This window comes from Petromyzon marinus, unplaced genomic scaffold (assembly GCF_048934315.1).
Source record: "Petromyzon marinus isolate PM22_M1 ecotype Great Lakes invasive population unplaced genomic scaffold, UKy_Petmar_22M1.pri1.0 PM_Scaffold_137, whole genome shotgun sequence".
Classification (NCBI taxonomy): domain Eukaryota; kingdom Metazoa; phylum Chordata; class Hyperoartia; order Petromyzontiformes; family Petromyzontidae; genus Petromyzon; species Petromyzon marinus.
Window position 1 is genome coordinate 94,310 of NW_027423099.1, and position 22,628 is coordinate 116,937.

The following is a 22,628-nucleotide window of genomic DNA, read 5'->3' on the forward strand; positions in this document are numbered from 1 at the left end:
GAGTGGTTACTCAGCGTTTCAGCCATTCTCGTGCAAGGAACGACTTCTGTTGAGAGCAACCTCACATGCACGGGAGCACATGCTATCCAGCCAACATAAACATGAGGGTTGCCCCTGGCTCTCTGGCCCCTCTGGGCACTCTCTGGGCTCCGGGCACCCCGGCCCTCCTCTTCTCCTCTACTCCCTTGATCTTCTCCTTCTCTAACGTAGTCCACTAATATACTAATTGTATGCATGGACCAGTGTATAAGAATTAATAATGTATTTCTTATCCGAGTCATGCTATCTCTTGTGAAACAATGGACATCTCATGAATTTAGGCAGACCTCCACAGCTTGGTCATCAATCCATCTTACTTTTTCGGAGATAACGGAAGTTTATGTTTGGCCTGGAGTTTCAGACCTCGAAAACTTAATATAGCCTCCCCAACCAGCCAATAAATCTAATGAAGTTCCGAAATGGTTTAAAACATCTTTACAATGGTTCTTAATTAATTGTATTTTACGGTTACCGTCAGACCGCAGCTCTTTCGCTGATATTGCCTCTTAATACCTCTCACACCACGGTTAATGGTATGGTTTATAACATGGAGTATAACAACGCATTATGGCTGTCTCTCTCCCTCTTCCGTTCCCGAGCATGGATTGAGTCGTCCGTTTGAACGAAGCTCGTTCGTTGTCCGTGGTGCTGGTCGTTGATGGGAAGAAAAACCGCCATTTTTTGCAATATGGCATTGTGATATATAACGACTTATTGTTGGTGGCTCAGCTGATTGGAGAGTATATAGAGTTTATTGATAACATTGAGGTATTCTTAGTTTTTTCGGTAAAGTCACGTTGAAGGGAAACAACAAAATAATAAATTATATATAAAACACTAAAAAATTCTCACGACGTTTCGACCATAACTCAAACGGTCGTCTTCAGGTGTGTTGGTTTGCATAAATGTATTTTTAAACGGCGCATTTATTTATTTATAAATGCATATCCGACCAGGAACACAAGCAGTGAACTCAAGCACGTACACCAAGCTCTTAGGGCTAATGGTTACTCCGACTATACAATCCGCAAAGCTATCACTCAAACCATGAAGAAGAACCCTCTTGAGGAGCCTTTCAAAACCATCACTTTACCCTACATTGCGGGGATCACAAAAAAATCTCCAAAATCTTGAATAAACACAAGATCCAGGTCCGTTTCAACACATTACATAAAATCCGTGATCTGGTTCCGTCTGTAAAAGATGTGATTCCGGACATACAATACCCTGGTGTCTACAAACTAAGTTGCCTCTGTGGTAGTAGTTACATTGGAGAAACCAAACGCCATGTCTCGGACCGCATTCGTGAACACAAAGCAGACCTTAAACACGGTAGGACCAACACCTCGGCCGTGGCAGATCATTGTTCTAATTCAGTAGGCTCACATGCCATTGACTTTTCCAAGCCAGAGGTTCTTTGTAAGCCATCTGGCTTCCATGAGAGATTCGTTCATGAGGCTATCCACATATACAAGCACAGAGACAATTTCAACCGAGAAGATGGATTCTATCTTAGCAATCATTGGAAAGATTTGATAAACCATTTCAGGTTTTAATTGATTGTTCACGCTTACAGTGGCTTTCAGACAGCATACATTATAAAAAAATTCGTCTCCCCCCTCCTCTTTTCAGAATATAGATGGACTAGTCCTAAATAAACTGCCAAATCGTTGCACGTGGCGCTAACGTTTTTATAAATAAATAAATGCGCCGTTTAAAAATAAATGTATGCAAACCAACACACCTGAAGACGACCGTTTGAGTTATGGTCGAAACGTCGTGAGAATTTTTTGTTTTATATATATTATTATTTTGTTGTTTTCCTTCAACGTGACTTTACCGAAAAAACTAAGAATATGAATTACTGCAGTCACGAAAGCTTTAAATCAAAACATTGAGGTAGTTTATATTTTGGTTTTCATTGGTTTTACTATATGGTATTAATACTGGAAGGAACGAAGTTGTAAACTGAGTGTACCAACCTGCAATAGACAAAATTCCAATGTTCCTACCAGCCCACCCTGCAGGGACCTGTTTATATAGTGTAGTGTATACCCAGTTGCTTTGTGATTAATAGCTCAGCTTATTGAAGAATATATCAAGTACAATTATTATACTGATGTAATATAGACTTAGTTTTTTCCCACATTGGTTTACTGTATGATAGTTGGGTAGTTGGAGGCCCTTTAGCGTCCATATACTAAATGCCTCTGTTGATATGTAAACTTTGACTTTAACACAGCTATTTTTTGTCACAAGCTAATCCCTAGCTATTTCAATGCTAAATTCTCCTGCTTTCTAGGTCATTCACACCTATCACCGAGCTTAAAAGACGCCACGAATCTCAGCAGCACTCATTGAAGCACTGTCGTCCCGACAGTTATGTTCTTTCACCTGAAGAAGGCCGCTTGTGTTGCGGCCGAAACGTCGTGAGAATTTTATTGTCTTATTTTTATTTTATAATTTTATTCTCATTCTACGTGACTTTACCGAAAGAACCAAAGAAGATAAACAGATACTTTAAACACCTTCATTTGGAAGTGCACGCTTACGTTTACTATTTGCAAAACATAAACCAGGATCAATCCACTGCTGGATGAAGCCCTCTCCATGCTGCGATTCCTTGCGTCCCTGTGATGTGGCAATCCATTCAGCTCCTGTAAGCGACCTATTTTTATTTGACCAGGTAAGGCCCACCGAGATATATAGCTCTTTTCCAGAAGCAGCCTGGCCACATATGATTGCTCAACGTAGTGGCTTATGTGAATATTTATAGCAGTAATTATCTTAACGCATGTTTTTAGATGTGGAGAAAAAAACCGGAGGACCTGGAGAAAAGGATACGTGACCATGGGGAGAACATGCACACTCCAAATACGGGAGACCCTTGAATATCACGAGTTCATAGTTCGTGGTTTAGACCTATCGCCGGCAAGCTCTATGTATATCAATTTACCTATCATGGGGATTAGTTTTGGTCTTTAGCGGGTATACTGTACAAGGAAGTACTATATCATTGTGTGATATTGTGGTGGGGAGCAGGCGAGGGGATTATTTGTTTACTAGCCTTTTGCCCGTCCAAGGATGGGTGTATTGCAGTAAATCTATTGCAGTAAATCAGACCGCGAAATTATATTCATTGCATCCATTTGTGTGCAATTTGTAAGGCCGCGGTGACAGACCTATTTCATTTAAAGGTTATAATCCCTTGTTCATCATGACGTCCTTTTTACTTTCATGTCTCAATAGCGTTAGGGAGATCGCGTGACGTGAGGGTTCTGCCTTTGTAGTGAGTTTCTAAGTTGACGCTGAGGAGGGGGGAGGAGGCACCTCGCCCCCCCCCCCCCCCCCATGTGGAGTGACGTCACCCGAAAGTTGCTGAGACAAGGTCTTATATAGGCCTGAGATGAGTGCATCAAGGTAGGTGGGTGGAGCTAGAGATGGTCCAACCACAGAGGCTGGGGCAGTGGCCTTTGTATTGTAAGATTAGCATGTCAATGGCTGTGGCAGTGGCCTTTGTATTGTGAGAGATTAGTCTATTCATGAGTATTAATGAGGGGGCCTGCTCGACGTGGAGTGACGTCACGTGCGGGACACAGACATTATTGGCTCATTATAGTAGTAAATTTGGCATTCAGTACAGCACATTTCCATTGTGATGTGTCTATTTTTGCTTGCGTGTATGTAAGCTCATTATTTAGGTCAAGCTTAAGTATTGAATATCACGCTTTTGGCTTTTGCTACACTTTCCAAAAATGTAACCACCTGGATATCCAAGGTACTCCTTATAAAGGCATCAGGGTCGGGATCAAACCCTCGGCCTCCTCCATACCAGGTGAGGTAGTTAACATCTCCTAGCCACCGAGCTGATTCAGTCTCTGTGGCAATGATTGTCCATGCTTTGCACAAGCAAATACTGTAGAAGCATAACTCGCTTTTTGTGTCTCCACATAAATCAGAATACGATGTTTAAATACATCAGCCTAATGGCTTTTCCCACCAACATTCCCCAGCAGCATTTGTTTTAAGCAATATAATTATACCGGCTCCCATTTGGGTTTCATCAGTTAGGCTTGTTAAACTAATGGTGGTTGTTATTCAAAAAAGAGCCGGCCATTTGCGTCAGTGCCACAGTCCAAATTTACCAGACTTTAAATAATACTTTCCAATTATCCAATTGGTTAAAACCACAGAGCAGCATTGCCCTTAATGTGAAACCATGGCACACTCTACCCGTCTGTAAAACATATCACCTTCGTGAGAGCCTTGCATTGTAGGAATGGTGCAAATACATCTGGTAATGATTTCATCTAATTAGATCTGAGGAAGAGTTATTACTATAAATCTTGACTTAAAGCTTTCGTGACTGCAGGAATTCATATTATTTGGGTCTTTCGGTAAAGTCACGTAGATAGGTTCAAATTAATAAAAATAAAATAAACAAAAAAGCTCTGACGTTTTAATCACAACACAAGTGATCGTCATCAGGAAGAAGAAAGAGGGGGAAAGCTGCTGAGGCAGACTGTTTTAAAGGTTGAAAATGGGTGTAGCCCAAGGGTCATAAACGACGTGGCTAGTGATGTTAATGTGAGAAATTAGCACATTAATGTAAGATCGGAGAGCGGCCTCCATGACGAGGGCGCGGAGGTGGTTAGGTTAATGTGAGAGATTGGCATGTTAATGTAAGATCGCAGAGCTTCCGCCACGTCTAGGTCAGCATGCGGAAGGGGCTATGTTGGTGTGAAATTTGTTTCACCTGTTAATGTAAGATCGGAGAGCCGAACCTACGGGGAAAATAAAAACTAACATCGGAAGGTGGCAGGATGAGAACAACACCAGTTATGACTTAAACTGGTTGATGACGTTCTTCCAAAGATTGCTGAGTTTGTACCCATCGTCTCGGTCGAAAATGTGACTGTGTCTGTATATGTGGATGGCTTCATGAACAAATTTTTTTGATAGCCAGTGGGCTTACAAAGTACCTTCGTCTTAGAGAAATCAATTGGCGTGTGAGCCAACCGCATTAAAACAATGATCAGCCAAGGCTACCGTGTTGGTCCTACCGTGTTTCAAATCTTCCTTATGCTCATGAACACAGTCCGAGACATGTCGGTTAGTTTCCCCAATGTAACTACTGCCACAGACACGGCTTAGTTTGTAGACGCCAGGGTATTGTATATCAGGGACCCAGCGTATCCGCAGGTGGTGGATAGTGGAACGACCTTCTGTGAACTTTAGCTGCAAAATAAGCAGCGGCAACCCTGGCGGATAAGCAGTTGTGGACCAAGCAGTGACAGCACCACCAGGGTGTGGTTAGGACTGAAAATGCCAATGGTTTTCCTCTTGAAAAGCGACATATACCCTTTAACGATGCTTCCACATGGCGAGTATAGGCCGCCATTATAATAAGCATGTCTGCCACCAGCCATGGGTTAACAAGTCCTCAACAGCAGAGCAGGAGGAAGAAGATGTTAACATCTCAACAGCTGTGAAGGCGGACCAAGACTGCAGCAGAACGATATCTCCAATCGTACTGGTCTCCTTGCCATTGGATTCATGGTCCCATTCTCTCAAGAACTGTGTGGAAGCTACTGTACAACAGCTTTTTGGCGTCATCTGGTCCAACACCATGTGAGACTAGGCTCTAAGGAACGCTGTCTTGGGTGTGGACCAATCAATTTCAAGGACAGTGCATACATTATCAGAGTTATGTTTTTTGTTTGCATTCCGACCGCGGGTATTGTGGTCAATGCAAACATGACTCCTTGTAAAAAACAGGTGTCAGTTTTGTTGCCAGATAACAGGGTAAAAAAACAATTATTAGCTTCTCCACAATAAAATAAATCATGCACAGGCGTGTTTCATTAAAGGAACAACATCTTCTGGCCCATTCAATACAGTGTTTTTGGTGACCAGCTAGTGACGACGGGAGCTTGATTGTGAAGTCTGGAAGCTTCTAGTGGCAGCTACAAGAAGGTCGTCTAACACTCAGCAGAAACAAGAGTGTGTTTCTGCAGCTGTACCTGCGACTAAGAAGTCCTTTCAAATGATCCACTCTGCTCACCCCACGTGGGGAAGGAGCTAGGGAAGTGGCCCTAAACATAGTCTGTCTCACTTCTTCCGGACTGGATAACCACGTTCAGAAGGATCCCCATTACTGTGGTGGAAACAAAACTAAAAGTCAGATAATTACCTTTGGGAACTGGAATGTCAGGACCCTTATGGACAAGACTAAAAGTGAACGCCCAGAATGCTGCACCTTAATCGTGGCCCGGAAACTCAGACGACACAACACTGACGTAGCTGCCCTCAATGATACTCGACGAGAAGAGAAGGGGCAGCTCAAGGAACAAGGAGCTGGCTGTACCCTCTTCTGGAAAGGCAGACAGGAAGAACAGCGGCGGCTGCACAGAGTTGGTTTCTCCATCAAGAATTTACTTGATGAGTGAGCGCCTCATGACTCTATGTCTCAAACTGGTGGGGAGCCAATATTCTACTGTCATCAGCGTATATGCCCTGATTCTTCACTCCGATTATTAATGTTACGTCAACCTTGATCAGGTCCTTTCTACTGTTCCTGTGGGAGACAAACTTATTCTGCTCGGTGATATGCATGCCAGAGTTGGAAGAAACATAAACCTCTGTAATGGAACCATCGGGAAAGAAGGAGTGGGTAAAGTCAATTCCAACGGCATCCTTCCCTTGACTAAATGCACGGAAAATGGAGTCATCATCATCAACACCCTGTTACGCCAGAAAAAAACAAATACAAAACATCATAGCATCATCCGTGATCTAAGCACCGCCACTTGATCGATTATGTCATTGTCCATGAACAGGATCCCAAAGATGTCTTCATCATCCAGGCTGTTCTAGTAGCTGCTGGTGGCTGGACTGATCATTGACTCATCTGCTCAACCATGCTCATAAAACTGGCTCGCAAGTGACGGCTTCATCAGAAGAGATGTCTACAGAAGATTAACATTGAAGCTTTATAGGACTCCATTAAGCAAGACCTCTTCCACCAATGCCTCAATGAAAAACTGTCAAACTTGATTAACCAAAAGTGGGAGAATGTAGTTCGTCAGAGAAAGTGCTTCAAGGATGTCCTCAAGTCCAACATAAAGAAGTGCTCCATCGACACTAACTCAAGGGAGTATCTTTCCCAGGATCACCTCAGATGGAGACAGTCTATTTCAAGAAGCCAAACATTTTAAAACTTAATAGCAGAAACAGAAAAAGTGGGAATGGCAGAAACAACAGCCTGCAGCCCGACTAATGCAGTTCCACCCACCACTATTTCTGGACACATGTGCCAGAGTTGCGGCAGAATCTGTCGATCCCAGATTGGTCTCTTCAGCCATCTTTGGACCCACAGAAAATCCAAATTTTCTCTGGAAGGCAATCCTCGATTGCGAGGGAAAGCCTATGATGACACTTGGGTCCCTGGTTCCATTGAAAAGGACGCAGTTGGGGTCATATTTTCACTAACACCACACCGTTCCGGGCCCTATCCACTGCTATTTGTGACTCAGTCTATGGGCCTCTGAGTCTATGAGTTTGTATGTACAACGTTAGTTCATGGGCTTCTCTGGACAGGCAAGATATTGGTAATACGAAGCCGTAATTTTCACAGCCCCGATGTGTTTATGTAATTTTTGTTGTGACTGAAATGATGTACATTATATAAGCGATATAGTTTGAAGAGTTGCGATGATTAGAAGGCTCGTGTAGGGGCTAATGTTGATCAAACTGTCGAATGTTTCCCTGCACTCAAGTATACAAACGGGAGAATGTGGAGCACCATCTGCAGTTGGAAATGATGCGTTGATAGCTCAAGGAGCTGGAGAAAGCCACGGCCACGGTCTCCACCAACACCACCACTGCCTCCAACGCCATCCTGGCAGCCACATGCAGTTCCGCCGCCACCACCAGGGATGCTGTTGGGAGATGCATCGACACCCCCACCCCGACTGCTTCTGGCATATTATTCACCCCCACCGCCATGGCGCTTGATGTTGGCAGATTCAGCGCTGCCACCCCGGCTGCTGCTGGCATCTCCAATACCGCCACCACCGCCCCGGCTGCTGCCGGGAGATCCAACGTTGTCATCCCAACCCAGCTCATGCTGGCAGATGCACCACTGCCTCCCCAGCTTTTGCTGGGAGATCCACCACCGCCTGTGCCAAAGCCACCAGGTTCGGCAAATTGCGTAAATTTATTCGAGAACTTCACTGGTCGGCTACTGCTGGAAGATCCACCGCCGCTACCCCTACATCTGCAGGCCGATCTACCGCCGCCACCCCAGCGTCTGCAGGCCAATCCACCACCACCCCAAGGTCTGCAGGCCAATCCACCACCACCCCAACGTCTGCAGGCCAATCCACCGCTGCCACCTGTGGGTCTGCAGGTTGATGCACCTTCACCACTCCTGGTACTTCATATTCAATACCCGTTGAGAAATACAACTGAGATTTATGCATTACGTGTAGTCATTACACTTTCGGTGTTTTGCTTTCACTGGTGTTTGTCACGCCAAAACAAAGGTCAAATGTTGCTTTCGGGAGGTTATAGCTGGGAGGGAGAGGACAAGTGTGGCAGAAAAGAACCAGAGCTTTGTATGAAGTGATAGGCCATGTAACTTTTATACAGCACTAAGCAGCTGAAAAAAAGGATATGCCACTGAACTAATTCAGAGTAAGACCTCCGCTCTGAAATCGGAGCTGGTCATAAACAACTGCCCAGATATGGGAATACCTCCACTCTTTCCACAACTACCTATCATGCGGAGTTGAGGGGGTGGAGTCCTTGAAGACATACAAAATATCAAGGCAGGTACTGCTTTGATTTGTTTGGTAGGGCGAATGGTAAGGCCCTACCTCTTATTGGCACGATCCAGGTTCACCATCAGACTCTCCCACTCCTTGAAGTGAACAGCCATTACGAGATCATCACCAACATCATCAGCACACAGATCATCCGTTGTTCCCTCCTTCCAGATTAAGAAAAACCATGGGGCATGTTACACGTTAACATTATTGATACATCCATAGTAAAGGTTTTTGGGTTAGATCGCGTTTATTTATAAATGTGTCGTAACCCTCCACCACCCGACACGGCCAATCAGCAAAGAAAAGTGTCACGTTGACAAAAGACAAATAATTCACTACTTCAGCCCACCGGTGTGTTGAAGAGTTAATCCACATTTACAGTTTGAGTACGACGTTTCGCTGGTAAATACTTCCAGCATCATCGGGCAATTCGCCAGAATGGTAAAGCCCTCGCTTGCTCCCGGTTTTATATAGAGCAGAAGAGTGACGTCATCACTTAACTCATCAGGTGCAGTGATTAGAGGCGGAGGGGGGGGTAATGTAATTATATAATCGATTAGTAATCAGTCATTGGTTATGATTAGTAATGAGTTGTAGATTAGTAATTCTTTAAATCAAAATGTAATGTGTATTATTTAATAATACGCTTCCAGGCCGCACTAAGCCGGTAGCTGTCAGAGCGATTAAAGTTATTCTTGTTCCTCTCAATTTCAATGGATTCTCTAATTAGTCTTTGCCAGTAATAATTAGTTTTACACACCACTGCAACATTGTCAAAATCGTACATCGGGCGAAAACAGTGTCAGATGGTGAGAGTCTAGTGAGAGAGATTAAACACGTTAAAGACGCACTACGACAGAATGGCTACAATAATGCTCAAATTAACAGAGCACTGAATGCCAAATCACGATCGCAAAGCAATACTACTGAAAGCGACCAGATTGTTAAAACAATAAAAATTCCATATATCTCAGGAGTAACTGACAAATTAGCCCGCGTTTTGCAAAAGCAAAACATTACAGTAAGATTTGGTACAGTACACAAAATTCAAAAACTAGTATCTTGCACTAAAGACGCATTACCTAAACTATCAACAGAAGGTGTATATCGGATTAATTGTTCATGTGGCAGCTGCTACATTGGGCAGACGGGACGTAACATCAGCGTAAGACTAAAAGAACATCAGAGAAATATTAAATTATCTCAAACACAACTGTCGGCAGTGGCAGAACATGCTTGTCAACAAGGACACTCAATTGATTTTGACAATGTTGCAGTGGTGTGTAAAACTAATTATTACTGGCAAAGACTAATTAGAGAATCCATTGAAATTGAGAGGAACAAGAATAACTTTAATCGCTCTGACAGCTACCGGCTTAGTGCGGCCTGGAAGCGTATTATTAAATAATACACATTACATTTTGATTTAAAGAATTACTAATCTACAACTCATTACTAATCATAACCAATGACTGATTACTAATCGATTATATAATTACATTACCCCCCCCTCCGCCTCTAATCACTGCACCTGATGAGTTAAGTGATGACGTCACTCTTCTGCTCTATATAAAACCGGGAGCAAGCGAGGGCTTTACCATTCTGGCGAATTGCCCGATGATGCTGGAAGTATTTACCAGCGAAACGTCGTACTCAAACTGTAAATGTGGATTAACTCTTCAACACACCGGTGGGCTGAAGTAGTGAATTATTTGTCTTTTGTCAACGTGACACTTTTCTTTGCTGATTGGCCGTGTCGGGTGGTGGAGGGTTACGACACATTTATAAATAAACGCGATCTAACCCAAAAACCTTTATTATGAATAATATTGGTCGCGAAAGCCTACGTGTTAAACTGATTATTGATACATTACGATTCGTAGATCAAAGTAGATTTTAATACAATCAGTCCTCGCTTAGAATGCTCCCGTAGAACACTGATTCGTTACAGTGATAGGTGTGGGGCCAAATGTTCTGGACTGACTTCTACCACCAAGCCAGCTTCACAACATCTGCGCGTTTCTCCGGTTTCCTCCTACGTGCCGAACCCTGATGCTTGAAATTGTCCAAACATCTTAATGCAGCACGGAGCTAATAATGAGTCTCGAAACTCAATGTGGCTCTCCTGGGTACATACAGGATATTTCTAGATTTGATTATATTTATTCATATGATTCAGCCTAGCAGCTGCACTGCGATGTGCCAGCCTTGCCACTGTGTCATGGTGGTAGTGGTGGTAAAACCGATTCGGAATAATATGTTCAGTGCGCGTTGTGATTTTTTATTTTAAAAGTGTTAATCAAACGAGTTGCAGTGACGTCATGGTCGAGTAAGCAGCAATGACCGCTCCAACCCCTACATTAGAACATTACCTTTTTCGACCCAACATAACCACTCGCTTTCCTGTTTGATAGTTTTCTTATTTTTCTACCTGGCCTCAGGCACTTTATAGGGGGCCTTGAAAAGCTGTTTTTTTACTTTGGAGCTTCCTAGGGCGATCCACAGCCTCCTTAGGTGTAGGGTCCTCAGTAAGCAACTCGAGCCTGACCTCATGGCTAGGCCAAGGGGACCTTCCGCCTGTATCTTTGTGCTCCATGGAAGACAGATCCCCTGGGAAAAAAGCCATAGCTTTGTCTCCCCCCCCCCCCCCACCCCGTTCAAGTTGACACCAGAGATCCCGGTGGGAGGAACGAGAGCTCTTACAAGCCCTTTTGTAAAAAAAAAAACAAAGAGAATACTGCCCTTCTTCGGGTCCTCAACGAGATGTCGAGTAAGGTTTGCAGGAGGGTGAAGATTCAGGAGGCAGCCACATATGACCCTTCAGACTATGCTAGACGAGCAGAGCGGTGCAATGAAGACCTACGAAGCCAGGCTGCTGGAACCTGAGGAGGCTTACATCAGACTGGACTCTAAGGGACGGGAGTGCCAAGTAAACCATACGGCCTCCCGGAGGAGGTCGAGGGCAACGCTCCTCAAGATGCTCTATCCTACATTCGGCTACATCTGCTCGAAGCTCCGGCATTCCTCTCTACAACTGGGCCATCACCACCTACACTAGTCGGCGCTGCGCTGTGACCACGGCGTGCCTCCACGCGTGCCTGTCGACGGTCGTCCTCAAGACTGCCCGCATCGAACGCGAGCTCATCTCATTCGTATGGCAATGCTTGCTTCCCGCAGAGCAGACTCTTGTCCACAACCTCTCTCGCATAGATGTAGCGTAATAAATGCACATCCTATACCGTCGGTATACTTACCTGCAGTTGCGGGCACAAGCCCATAGGGGGTGCCACCCTGAGCTGGGGAAGGACAGAGAGAGCCAGGCCCCAGGTGAGGGGTTGGGGGGTTCTTCCAGAGCCCCCTGGAAGGTTCTAGAGAGGGGGCGGCACCGGGGGCGGAGAGCCCCCGAGAGGTGTATTAAAGGGGCACCTCTAGGACAGCTCGGGGCAGTGCTCCGAAGACGAAGAACAGAAGACCATCCTAGGTAGGACCCTGGGACCCGACATCCTTATAAGGGTCGGGGCCGAGCGCGGACCAGTGGTCAGGACCCGCACCTTGGCTGGGTCGGGTCAGAGTAGCCTCCCTAGCTAGGACCCTGGGACCTCGAGCCCAACGTCCTTGTAAGGGCCGCGCCGAGCTCGGACCAGTGGTCAGGACCCGTACCTTGGCTGGGTCGGGTCAGTTAGCCTCCCCTAGGGCACAGATAGCCAGAGGGCTGAGAGCCAGGTTTGATCAGTGCGAGGGCACGCTAGCCCGGAGGCTGTACCTCCCTAGATAGTGGGAGTTAAGGGGAGTTCTGTTCATAGTTACAAATAAACCGTGTTGCCTCCAAAGACGTCTCCAGTCTCCGTGGAACCCACTACATGTGTATTTTTATATTTTTACCACTGTGATATACACGTTGCCTGCGTGCGGCGACGCTGGATGCTTTTCCCTCTTCATGCACCTCGGGGGGGGGGGGTCAGGGGTCAGACATTTGTGACGATGTGTGACGTGGGGGAGGGGGGGGGGTTTGAGAAATGTGACGTCACATCAAAATGCGCAACTTTAAGTATAGAATTGTTATAACACTAATTGTTATAACACTCCTACATCAGTGCAGCGCCACGCACTACAATGGCAATAGTTGAAGCATGTTTTATTTTCAAAATGGAAATATGGTTTTGGGGGGGGGCAGAGCTTTGTGACGCCATATTTGAGGGGGGGGGGGTCTGACTTTTTGTGACGCCGAGTGACGAGGTCAAAAATTGCGTGACGTCAATTATGGACGGCCCCTCAAGTGAATGGCAAAATTGGTTTCGATTTACGTTGTTTCACTTACTGTCGTGTTTTTCAATGTACTAAATCGAGAACTTCAGTGCTTGGGGGATTTTGGAGCTGGCTCACCGCCTGGGCTGCTGCTGCCTTCCCACTCGGCTGTGGTTGCTCGAACCTCCGAGTCGTTCATAGCTCGTGGCTTCTAATATCGGAAGGAAGCGGTGATCGTCTTTGTTCGATGGCCAAGAGCTGCTGCTGCGAGGATGACCGGAGTTTGTGTGATGACCGTTTATGCTCCTGGACACGAAATCAGCAAGGTGTGATGTTTCATTTGTGGGAGTTGCACCGCCTGTACGCGATCAACCGTCGACGCGCCCACCCGGGCCCCACGTTTGCCGTGAGGCACCATGAGGGCCTCCCCGACGGCCAGGGCCTCCGCACGGTCGGAGTGGGCAGAGGCCGGCGTTCGACTGGTGGTTTGAAAAGAACACGGACAAACATTCGAGCTCACGCTTTTGCTTTGGCAACAATTTTCGTTAATTGGGCTCCGAGCGGCTCAACAAGCCTGGAAGCCGGCGCATTTAATCACCTCCAAGATCGAAATGTGGCAAATCGCATGCTAATCAGGAGCAAGTTGGCCCAGGGATTGTGAATCAAATTTGCATGTGAAACGGTGGTGCAGGACTCGATTCGAAGGTGAGTGAATACTGCGCGGTGGTGCATTGCAAGTGGACATTATTATCATCCAACAGTGACCAGCATGGTGAAGTATGGTCAAACTAAAGCTGGCATCCAACATCACGTGGCGAGATGTTCATCCAGCAGTGGAAAACGTAACTTAAAGTAACCAAAATAACAAGATGCATGGAAAATAAATCGGTTTAATTTTGTATATAAACGCGTATAACTCATGTGTACATGCTTGTAAATATACGATTCAGCTAAAAAATGTTAAACACATTTACACAAAGTCGCAAAGACATCAACTCGCTTAAATCTTTACCAGTACTCCAGGAGCTCAGAATTATTGCCCAAGTACTGTATATACGTGAGCAAAGTTATGACCATTTACGAAACAATTTGAAAACGTGTCAATATTTTGTCAGAAATTATCTTTGCACGTCTAAAGGACAAGAGAAGCTGTAACGAAATGCGCATTTGTAAACGATTAAACCTTAAAATTTTCTGACACCGACATTTTTTCCAAAAAACATTCCTTGTGTGATTGCACAGAGTCCGATGAGGGGTGGGGCAGCTGTGTAAAAAAACCTGAGGTGAAATTCTCCGTTAAACCGACGATTTAAACAGCAACAGCTCGGGTAATTTTATACTATGTTCTATGCAGTTGACCGCTGCCCCTTCATACAGTAAATGGCATCCTCACAAGAATAAGTAACCTAACATCCCTTGCAGGGAATCCTCTCGCGATAAAAAATCTTCAATTTGCCATCCATCACGAGACCCCTGCGGGTATCACCGTGCACAATCATACTTCGAAGCTCTTGCTCGGATTCCCCAGAGCTTTGCCCTCCGAGTGGCCACCCTAATGGCCCACTCCGACAGGCCAAACCTGGCACAATTGTAGGTTTTCAACTATAATACACATTTTATGGGTTAGATCGTTTAAATATATAAATGTGTTGTTAAACCCACCACCACCCGACAGCCAATTAGTAAGGTTTGTCATGTAAACAGAACATGTCAATTCGTTACTAGTACAGTCCACCAGTGTGTTGGAGAGCAAAGCCACACCATTTACAATCTAAGTGCAACATTTCGCCAGCACTAACTAGCTTCATCAGGCGACAGCCATCACTTGTGAGCACTTCTTTCGCGAATTGGGAGGGGAATCAATGAATGCATTGACTATGGGTATCCATTGCCGATTGGGTTTTTTATATGTTAATCAACACACATTATGCATGCGCATTAAGGGACGAGGATTCTCCACGAATCTGGCTGTCGCCTGATGAAGCTGGTTGTAAATACTGGTGAAACATTGTACTCAGATTGTAAATGTTGTGGCTTTGCTCTCCAAGACACCGGTGTGATGTTACTAGTACCGAATTGGCACGTTCTGTTAATGTGACAAACCTTTCGAATTGGCTGTGTCGGGTGGTGGCGGGTTTACCGACACATTTAAATATTTATTACGCGATCTAACCCAAAAAACCCGTGTTATGGATATTGGTCGCGAAAGCCTACGTGTTAAACTGGTTTTCAACTGTTAGATCAGTGGTAGCCGATATGTGAATCGCGATCCATGGGTGGATGATCGCAAAAGATTTTGATTGTGGATCTCGGGACAAATAGGAATAAACACCTCTAATATAAAGCATTTCTTGTTATAGCAGATGGCAAAACAAAATCCCCGACTAAGAATTAATGGATTAATACTATATATTTTAAACCAATAGATTGCACTAGCACTTGGCATGTCTACAGTGTTCTATTAGTCGGTTAAATCCATCCGGGTAACTGCTGGTCATATATTGCTGGTAGATCACGGAACATGTTGAGATATACCAGAATGGATCACAGTGCTTTGTGGGTTGGACGCTGCTGTGTTAGTCAATAAACACCACCGATTCAGTAACCAATATTTTTGTGAAATCACCTTCATCACAAGGGGGTCAGTGTCTTGGCTGGCAAAGAAGTTGGGCATAAGATATCCTAAACCTTTGATTTAAAGCTTTCGTGACTGCAGTAATTCATATTCTTAGTTCTTTCGGTAAAGTCACGTTGAAGGGAAACAATAAAATAATAATAAAATATATATTTTATTATGTTATTGTTTCCCTTCAACGTAATAATAATAAAATATATATTATTTTATTGTTTCCCTTCAATGCGACTTTACCGAAAGAACTAAGAATATATCCTAAACCTTTCATACATCTTGATGCGTATACACCTTAATTGGCTGATTGTACTGGTTGGCAAGGTAAAAATTCTAAATAAAAAAAAATAGTGCTACCGTTTGAACCGCTGCGACAGGAGAACAAAGAACCGGTGACCTCTGGATTGCAAGTTCAGAGTGCAAACCGTCTGTTACTTCAGGGTAGCAATTCTCATAACCGCCACTGCTTTTTTCAATTGTTCACCTCTGCTTGCAAGCACAATGTACACTTAATTAACTCTGCAGATGTAAAACCCAGAGTGTGTGCCCACTCATGCACCTGCTCCGACATCTTGTTGACACCGCATCCACGATACACTAGTGCTGTCTGGGTTTCTTAGGCCGGGGAGAAGGCGAGCCCCATGGGGTAGACTCCGCAGGGTTGTAGCCTGGAATCTGTGACAGCGGACACACAAATGGCACAAACGTACAACGAAGATAGTCACCCAAATAAGCCTTTAACAGACTGTGCTGCTGTTAGATGGCATGGCCCACGAGGGGGTAAGTGGCCAACACCTCTCCCCAGTGCTGATGTTTACACACTGCACTAGGTACTCATTTAAGAAAGAGTTGACCTTGGGTAGGCAAAACAGCAGTTCAGATAATCCTCACTGGTGTTGGCGGTGAGTGGGAATTGGGTTGCCGGGTTCATAGCGCAGCGTGCTAACCACTACACCAATGCTCTCACACACACACATGCGGGTATTTCCAACACAAGTGATACGTTATTATTACACTTATTAACACTGAAAAACTTAACAACTCCACACAGTAACACTCTAGTTGGGAATCAAACCCAGTTTTCTTGCTGCAAGACGCAAGGGTTTACCAATGTGCCACCCTGCCGCCCATGGCGATACGTAAACTACCTTAATACCAGTTTCAACGCATGCTTATTTTTAGATATGGGAGGAAACCAGAGAACCCGGAAGAAACCCATGCAGAACAGACTCATGGAGTTTTGTTAAGAAATCTGATATCTACCAAGGCTCCCACACCCTGACTTAGCTTGGTATCTTGAGAACTCGCATTCATCAACAACAGCCCCAAACGATCATTTAAATAGGTCACGTTTCAGATAATGGCCCTTCTTGTGCAATGAACTAGGGCCATAATAAAAATCTATTTTATACAGCACCTTGCATATCGAAACATCTCAAAAAAGCACTGGACATTAAAAAACTACTCAAGTATAGATACAAGCCAATACAAATAAAGTAAAAGCCGATAATAACAATGATAGTGATACTGACACTTTACACAGCATGCAAAATGCAATAAAAGCTAATTATAATGATTCCCCTCACAGTAATAACCAATCAGAATCCAGGAAAAGCCAATTAATAACGACGTTTTCAAGCTGGATTTAAACACACGGACAGTCACAACTGATATAGGTAGGGATAGTATCCCATAGTCTTTGGATATACAGTCTGTTCTATAATACGGTAGTTGCGTACCTCAAGAACACCACGTTTTGGAAAAATCGTGTTATAATAAATAATATATATTATATGGGGTAAAGCGCAGTCCGCAATAACGCGTGAGATGCGTAACACAGGCTGAACAAAGACTAAGGAACGTGGGTAGCATCTAGAAGCATCCAGCAGCATCCCGCCTTGTGTGATGCTACGCCGAGGCAGCCGTTACGACCGCTTATTCCTACTCGCGCGACGTAGTTCCATTCATTCAACCGAGTTAAATCCAGTTCGGATCCGCGTTATACAAAAAATGCGTTCCTTCATACATTCATCATCGCGTTATATCCAATTTGCCAGTTACAGGAGGTATAGGACAACAGACTGCAGCTCAAAATGCTAGCTAAACATATATTTTTTCCATCCAAGACCGGAGTTTATATTTTATTCCTGTGTTATAAGGGTATTACGTTCAGGGGCTAAATGCCAATGTATGGGTCTGATAGCCACGGGAGAGCCTCAGGAGAGAGTTTGTGTCATCTTGCCACCCCCTCCATTGAAGGAGCGCAGACTACAGTGGTGTAAAATGTGGTCCATAGTTTGGGTTGCATGGCCACAATCGTACAGTAGCTTGTTTTTAATGCACTGCTATGTATCTGTATGAGTCTCTATGAATCTCTAGGAATCATAATGGGTCGCTCTGTATCTCCTATGTATCTCTGTGTCTCTATGGGTTTCCGATACGGTTCCACAGTTTGGGTTGCATGGCAACAAGCGCTATGCTGTGGCTTGTGTCATTAATTTTCGGCCCGCTGACGTTCCGATGCGGCGAGCGTTTGTTTTCTGTGCACTACTGCTGGCGCAGCAAGCAGCAACAGCAGCATGGTCACAATACAAATCGGTGGTATTCCGAGGTTTCGCGTCGCGCCGCACGGTGAGTACCTCCGGGCGGATGAGGTGCATGCGGATCCGCTGGTGCTGCAGGTTGGACGAATCCAGCGACACGCGCACGCACACGCGGTCGAACATGTTCAGCGCGATGCCCTCCACGCACAGCGTGGGGCCCTACACAAAACACAAAGACATATCTCCAATGTAGCCTTAACAGACTGTTGGGGCAAGTGCTGTTGGCGAGGAGCACAGATGAAGGCCGGCACGGCACACAAGGGGGTGGGTCGCCGGCACCATGCCTGGCCGCCTTTGTCTCCCCAGTGGCGATGTTTACACACCGCACCAGGCGTTCAATTGAGTTCCGAGTCAACCTAGGGGAGGCCCAGGACCGGTTCAGATAATCATCACTGGTGTTGACTGTGCGAAGGAATCGAACCCATGTCGCTGGGATCGTAGCGCAGAGCGCTAACCGCTACACTACCGCTGACTGCTCTCTACCAAGTGCCCTGCACACAAGCACGGATTGACGTAAACCCAACGTTATTATTCCAACTATTACTGGGTCACTCAGAAAAGCCTCACTGATTCTCAAAACGTTTGCATTCAAGGTCACTGCTACGTCTTTGTAAAAGGAGGCGAACGATTGATATGTGCTCCCCAAATAAGTAATTTGCATGTAATTTGCCAACCTTGGACCATGATGCTGGCACACGAATAACGTTACAGGATCTTTTAACGTCCACTGTTAAAGCGGATAGCCTGTAAATATTTTACGCTTAATACACACCACAGTATTAACCGGAGAGGCCACCGAGTTTGAAACGCAAATCTCCACAACACACAGCGAATGCAATACCGCTTGGGCCACCTCACCGCGAGCTGAAAACCAGGCATGAGAAGCCGATGGCTGCAATGACCAAACCAACCGAGGGATCGTGATGTGCGGGCCAGCCAAGGAATTTTAAAGCCTTATTTGGCCATCATTAAGGAGTAGATGCAACCCCCCTTAGGTTATATGGAGTGTACAATTGCAGTTAAGAACATACCTAAAATATGGCTGCAAATGTTGACCCTTTTGAGCTTCTGGTCCAAATTAGGCTGTGTGCATTATCCACTTATCCACGCAGAGTGACAATGTAATGCGGCATGCAAGGCATGCTGGAAAGGACTGGATCCAATGGTCACAAATGTGCTTTTTGCCATCTAGAGATCACTTTTTGCATCAACTACTATTTCCCTCATTTGTTTTTATTCTACAAGTACTTTTCTGCCCTTCGAGTTTCTCATTGTTTACAGAAAGCATTAGATTTTCTCTCTAATTCTTCCGGACCTGAGGGATTTTACTGTATTTTTAATGTGATGTCCTCTCCGTGACAATACGGGCTCAGTCATGGCAGTTATTTCCAAAGCATATTTAATTGTGACCGTTTTACATTTGAAACGCATTTACATCATTTAATTCAGTTTCAGTTTATTTTGGTATAGCCCTGTGAGCCATCCGGCTCTAATGTATCCACCGGTGTAACTTCCTCTGTAATAGTCCACACTGCCAAATGGCAAAAAAAACGGAGCTTCGTATCTCACTGCGTTCTTCCACCTTAAACCAAGTGTCTGTGTGTCTGATAGAAACCTAATCGTAGAGAGATGGTCAGGGGGCTTGGGTCCCAGTGCATTAAGCCAGTCCTGGGTTTAAATGCAGAATTCAGCCGTTCGGGAAATGCCAATGCCTCCCGGTTAAGTGAACACATGCCCTACCTCCTCGTCGAAGGTAACGTTGAGCTTGAGATCTTTGGAGTCAAAGAAAACCGTCCCCTCCAAGCCGTACTTGGGAATGAGCACCACCACGGCGTTCTTGCGCACAAACAGCACGAAGCCCTCTTCGCTCACCACTCCCTTGCTCTTGAAGAACAATTGAGACCACAACAACAACAGCCGTTAATCACCGCTACGTGGCCAAGAGCAGACACACGCACATCACTTACCAAGCCCATAATTAGTTAACAAAATTTAAGGTAATTTTCCGCATCCCCCCGCTAATTTATTCCAGTTGTGCTATTGGCATCATGTCATGGGGATTATTTTGAGTTCAATCGTGAAGGTACAATGTCAATTGTATTGACTATAATCCTCCATCACCTGACAGAGCCAATCAAATAAAGTTGTCACATCATGGGCAAATGTGCCAAGTGACTAGGTTTTTCAGCAAACACAGAAGAATGCTGAAAAGCAATGTCAAGTGTAGCCAACCAGTACAGCCACGGCACCACCACACGTAAGCGTGTGAATAGAAAACAATTGATTCTTACTACACGCACAATACGATGCCTGCTTTCGTGGCCTTAAAAATGGTTTTCAAGAGACGAATGGACGCATTATCAGGTGCAGAAGCACACGCCGTGCAAGCTCCACGTGGCCCACACTTCCGCCTCCCACCTGCGTGTGGAAAGCTACAGACGAGCGTTGGGCGTACTGCGCCATCTTGTGGCGGTAGTTGAGGTTGTTGCAGAGCTGCTGCTGCTGCTTCTGCTTGTCGGTGAGTGCCGGGTACGTGGGGTCGGCGCCCACGCACACGGCCAGCAGCCGGTGCACAATCACATCCGAGTATCTGTAACGGTACAGGGAGACAACAACAATATTCACATTTGTTGTAGCCTCTATTTAATATGAAGATTAAATTTACAGTAGATACAGGCTGCGGTATAGCCACGAGATGCCAACGGAGCAGCGGTATTAATCCACCAAGCACCGCGATTCATTCTGGTGGATCTCAGCGGGTTTCACGATCCACCAGAAAGCTACTCAAACAATGACTCAGATGGATTTGACGCTGTGATAGAATACTGTACTCTGGACATACCACGTTCTAGCACCATCTGCTTGTGGAAATTAGCTTTATTAATGTATGAATTTAATTCTTTGTTGAGGATTTTTTTTATTTGTCATCAGATGTAACGCAAATTGCTGCCTGCTCATATCTGTGTTCTTATTTAAGATCCACAACAAAATCGTTAGCGATCCATGGCAGAATTGCAATTCACTTTTGGCCGCCGCTGCAACACGGCAATGGATTCTTGATTCTGCACGTGGAACACTGTCACCCTCCTTGTAGGCGTTGGTGTTCTTTGGATCCTCTAGTTTTTCTCCAACACAAGCCAAACAACCATTTAAGGAATTGGCCAAACTTCCCGTTTATAGGACCTTTTAGAAAAATAAGTCAAAATCTGAATCTTTATCCTGGAGAAATCCGATTCGCGATAAAAGCTCTTTTTGACAGATGTCCAGTAGGTAGATGATAGGAGTGCTAAGAATAGGAAAGGTAAACAAATCACTAAAAGTAAATAATAGAAAAAAGATATACAAGTACGTAGCCAATCGTGCTAATCGGAGGTGTGCCATAATGACAAATTAACATTGCATAAGTACATCAATTAATGAATAAATTCCTAAACTTGGGAAAGGCAGCACAGTCCCAGACCACACCAAGACAACAACATAGTCCCCTCAATAATCGCGAAGGTCGATTTCACGCGTGTGCCTGACGCCAGAGCACGTCACCGTCGAATGGGCAACGTGAAGTGGGTGTAGATGGCGGTGGCGAGCCCGTAGTGGTGGGTGTCGGGATCCATGCTGGAGCAGAAGTAGATGGCCTGCATCATGCAGCGCGTGGCCAGGATGCGCAGCAGAGTGTTGAGGTATGGTGGCGCTCCCGGCACCACCGCCCGGTCCAGGGACTCGGCCAACGCCTTAGCCGAGTCCACCTGGATCTCGATGTTCTGCACAAAAAAATCGGGCACACCGGCGTTTGTGAGGTGACTATCCCGGACGTGGCTTGTAGTTCAGTGCTGGGGAAGCAGCAAGGGTTGTGGTGTATTGGAAAGAAAACGTTATTCAGCACACTTCCTGTAGGCATTCAGGTTTCCATAACCTGGCTTGCCAGGAGAAGGCAGTACGGCAAGTGGATTAATCTACATCTGGCACAGTGCCTGGCTGCCTTCCAGCGTTGTCTGTGGTTCGTCACACCTTTTGAGTTGTTCTGCCTCTAAGGGCGAGTGGAAACTATACGGCTACATCTCAAGATAAAGGTAAAAGGTGCAGCCCTGCAATTGCTCGCTCAGGCCAATACTGACATCGTTTCAAGACACCTCTGCTTCACAGTAGGGGGTAGCACATTCCCACCCATTTTGAGCATAATGTTCATCACAATAAGTCGACCTGATATTTCAACATTTCAGTGCTGGAATTTATCTAAAATTAAATACAGTACTACATTTATCGTGATGGTTTTTTGTTGCTTTT

General features: G+C 45.2%; 1 protein-coding gene across 1 annotated transcript; it reads right to left on the reverse strand.

Moving 5' to 3' along the window:
- Positions 1-14,032: 14,032 nt before the first annotated feature.
- On the reverse strand, positions 14,033-21,985 carry LOC142922660 (exosome complex exonuclease RRP44-like). Its single transcript, XM_076063495.1, has 4 exons — positions 21,933-21,985; positions 20,088-20,229; positions 18,384-18,506; positions 14,033-16,419 (listed from the first exon to the last, which is right to left on the reverse strand). The coding sequence occupies exons 1-4, from the start codon at positions 21,983-21,985 to the stop codon at positions 16,342-16,344; spliced, it is 396 nt and encodes a 131-aa protein (XP_075919610.1). The 3' UTR covers positions 14,033-16,341.
- Positions 21,986-22,628: the final 643 nt, after the last annotated feature.

Excerpts from the sequence above, each read along its gene's own strand:
- LOC142922660 (XM_076063495.1), bottom strand. The coding sequence starts at position 21,985 with ATGCAGGCCATCTACTTCTGCTCCAGCATGGATCCCGACACCCACCAC. Across the intron at positions 20,230-21,932 it reads CCCGACACCCACCACTACGG|CAAGGGAGTGGTGAGCGAAG; the intron begins GCTCGCCACCGC and ends GTTCTTCAAGAG. Across the intron at positions 18,507-20,087 it reads ACGTTACCTTCGACGAGGAG|GGCCCCACGCTGTGCGTGGA; the intron begins GTAGGGCATGTG and ends TGTTTTGTGTAG.